Genomic DNA, 2,145 nt, shown 5'->3' on the forward strand with positions numbered 1-2,145 from the left:
GAGTGTTTATTGAGCGAAAACACCTAAAGCTCCACGAGGCTCCGGCAGGGGATGGTGGCGAACCCTGCTTTACTCTTTCACCACAACTTTCTCTCACTCTTTTTTTCTGTTTCTGTTGTGCCTGTAATTCAAAGGGCCAGCCTTGTCACACTGTGTCATGCTGAATATCCCCGAGAACTACATTAAGGGTACACGCGTCTGTGGAGTGTTCAGCTACTTGCACGTTAATTTCACGAGCAGGCTGTTCCGTTGAACGGATCAACTGGAACCCTCGACGTCGTAAGCAACGGAGTGCCAACAACACAATATATATAGTTCAGGTTTTTCACTGGGGCATCACTGCTTCCTGGCATTTCTGACTGTGAGTGGGGGATGAGGGACTAACTCAGTTGGTGCAGATATCTCTGAGGGTCTTTGTTTGAAGGGGTCAGTTTCAATGGCATTTACATCCTTTGTTGATATACAGCAATTAAGGATATACATATATAGGTGCAGGTATGGTTGTGTGGTAAGAAGCTTGCTTCCCAACCACATGGTTCCGGGTTCAATCCCTTGGGCAAGTGTCTTCTACTATAGCGTCAGGCTGACCAAAGCCTTGTGAGCAGATTTGATAGATGGAAACTGAGAAATGCCATCACACACACACACGCACGCACACATATACACACATGCACACACACACACACATATACATACATACATATATATGTGTTCAGTCCCACTGCATTGCACCTTGGGCAAGTGTCTTCTACTAAAGCCTCGGACTGACCAAAGCCTTGTGAGTGGATTTGGTAGACGGAAACTGAAAGAAGCCTGCCATACATATACATATGTATATATTTGTGTGTCTGTGTAGAGTAGACTGAGTGCTTTTTATGTGGCACCAGCACAGGTGAGGTCAGTTTTGGCATGTTTTTTTACAGCTGGATGCCCTTCCAAATGCCAACCATTTCACAGTGTGGACTGGATGCTTTTTACATGAGAAATATGGTGAAGTCTAGACAGGTCAGGCAAACCAGTGATGGATGGTTGACCTCCATGAAAAAATAGAAGGCCACAGCCTAATGACTGGACTGATGAGTCACAGACCTACCCTAGTGTTGGGTATTATGTTTTTCACCAATATTAGTCTTTTGTAGGGTGTGTGTGACTGGCCAGTTTGAACATAACGCAGGTAGAATATTTGGGCCAGATATGACCTGATGGTTTAAATGCTGAAGGGTTAATCATCCAGTTTTGTTATTTTTCAGGTTGGTGAACCCTACAGATGTTGTTATTCGTCCAAAAGGAATGGGTCTCGGTGCTGACAAGAGTGCCGTGAAACAACTAAACCTCAATAAAGGCAGCCATCAAAAGAAAGACAGTGATGACAGCCCCTTGGTCTTAAAGACGGGTTCACACTGTGTGGTTGAGAAAGGGTCTTCAAAAGGTCTTTATGGAACTGTAAGTTCATTGACCATCTTTATATTTTACTGGTTTTATTTTTTGCTGTTCTAGTTTGATCCCAGATCAAATCTATTGATACTCAGTTATGATAAAAAAAAATAGATTCCATCCATAACAATCCTGTCATTTTAGGGGATCCAGGACTACATTATCTAATGAGCACTACTTCCCTTTTTTTTTAAGATGATAGAGTAGAATTTAAAGTAGATTTGGCTGCTATTTCTAGCTGGCCATTTCTACAAAGGTGCTTGTTTAGGTCTTTATGAAATTGTAAGGAGATTGGCCACATCTTTTCCAGATTTTATTTTTAATGAGGGAATAACAGGGGACTGAGACGCCTGGTGGTTTGCTGCGCTTGAAAAGACATGTCAAGCTCCTGTCAAACTGTCCAACCTATACCAGCATGGAAAACAGATGTTAAATGATGATGATGATGATGCATGCATCTTTATGAAGATGTGTGTTTCATTGAAGAAAGACAGAGAGAGAGAGAGAGAGAGAGAATATAACAACACTGAGATAGGGAGATATTTATTTTCTCTTTTTTTCTGTCTCTCTCAGGTTGTAGGAGTTGATGAAGACAATGCACGAGTACTGGTAAAACTATCCATCAACAGCAACACCATCACAGTCAGCCAGTACACCATACGGCTGGTACACAAGAAGGAGTACGACAAATACCACAAATACCTGAGTGAG

General features: G+C 42.2%; 1 protein-coding gene across 1 annotated transcript in view; it reads left to right on the forward strand.

Moving 5' to 3' along the window:
• The window catches only part of LOC106877856 (G-patch domain and KOW motifs-containing protein), a 17,236-nt gene that overhangs the window by 5,629 nt on the left and 9,462 nt on the right, over positions 1-2,145 (forward strand). Inside the window, exons 5-6 of the mRNA XM_014926890.2 lie at positions 1,251-1,443; positions 2,008-2,140. Coding sequence (XP_014782376.1) covers positions 1,251-1,443; positions 2,008-2,140 — 326 coding nt within the window. The remainder of the gene's footprint in view (positions 1-1,250; positions 1,444-2,007; positions 2,141-2,145) is intronic.

This window comes from Octopus bimaculoides, chromosome 24 (assembly GCF_001194135.2).
Source record: "Octopus bimaculoides isolate UCB-OBI-ISO-001 chromosome 24, ASM119413v2, whole genome shotgun sequence".
Classification (NCBI taxonomy): domain Eukaryota; kingdom Metazoa; phylum Mollusca; class Cephalopoda; order Octopoda; family Octopodidae; genus Octopus; species Octopus bimaculoides.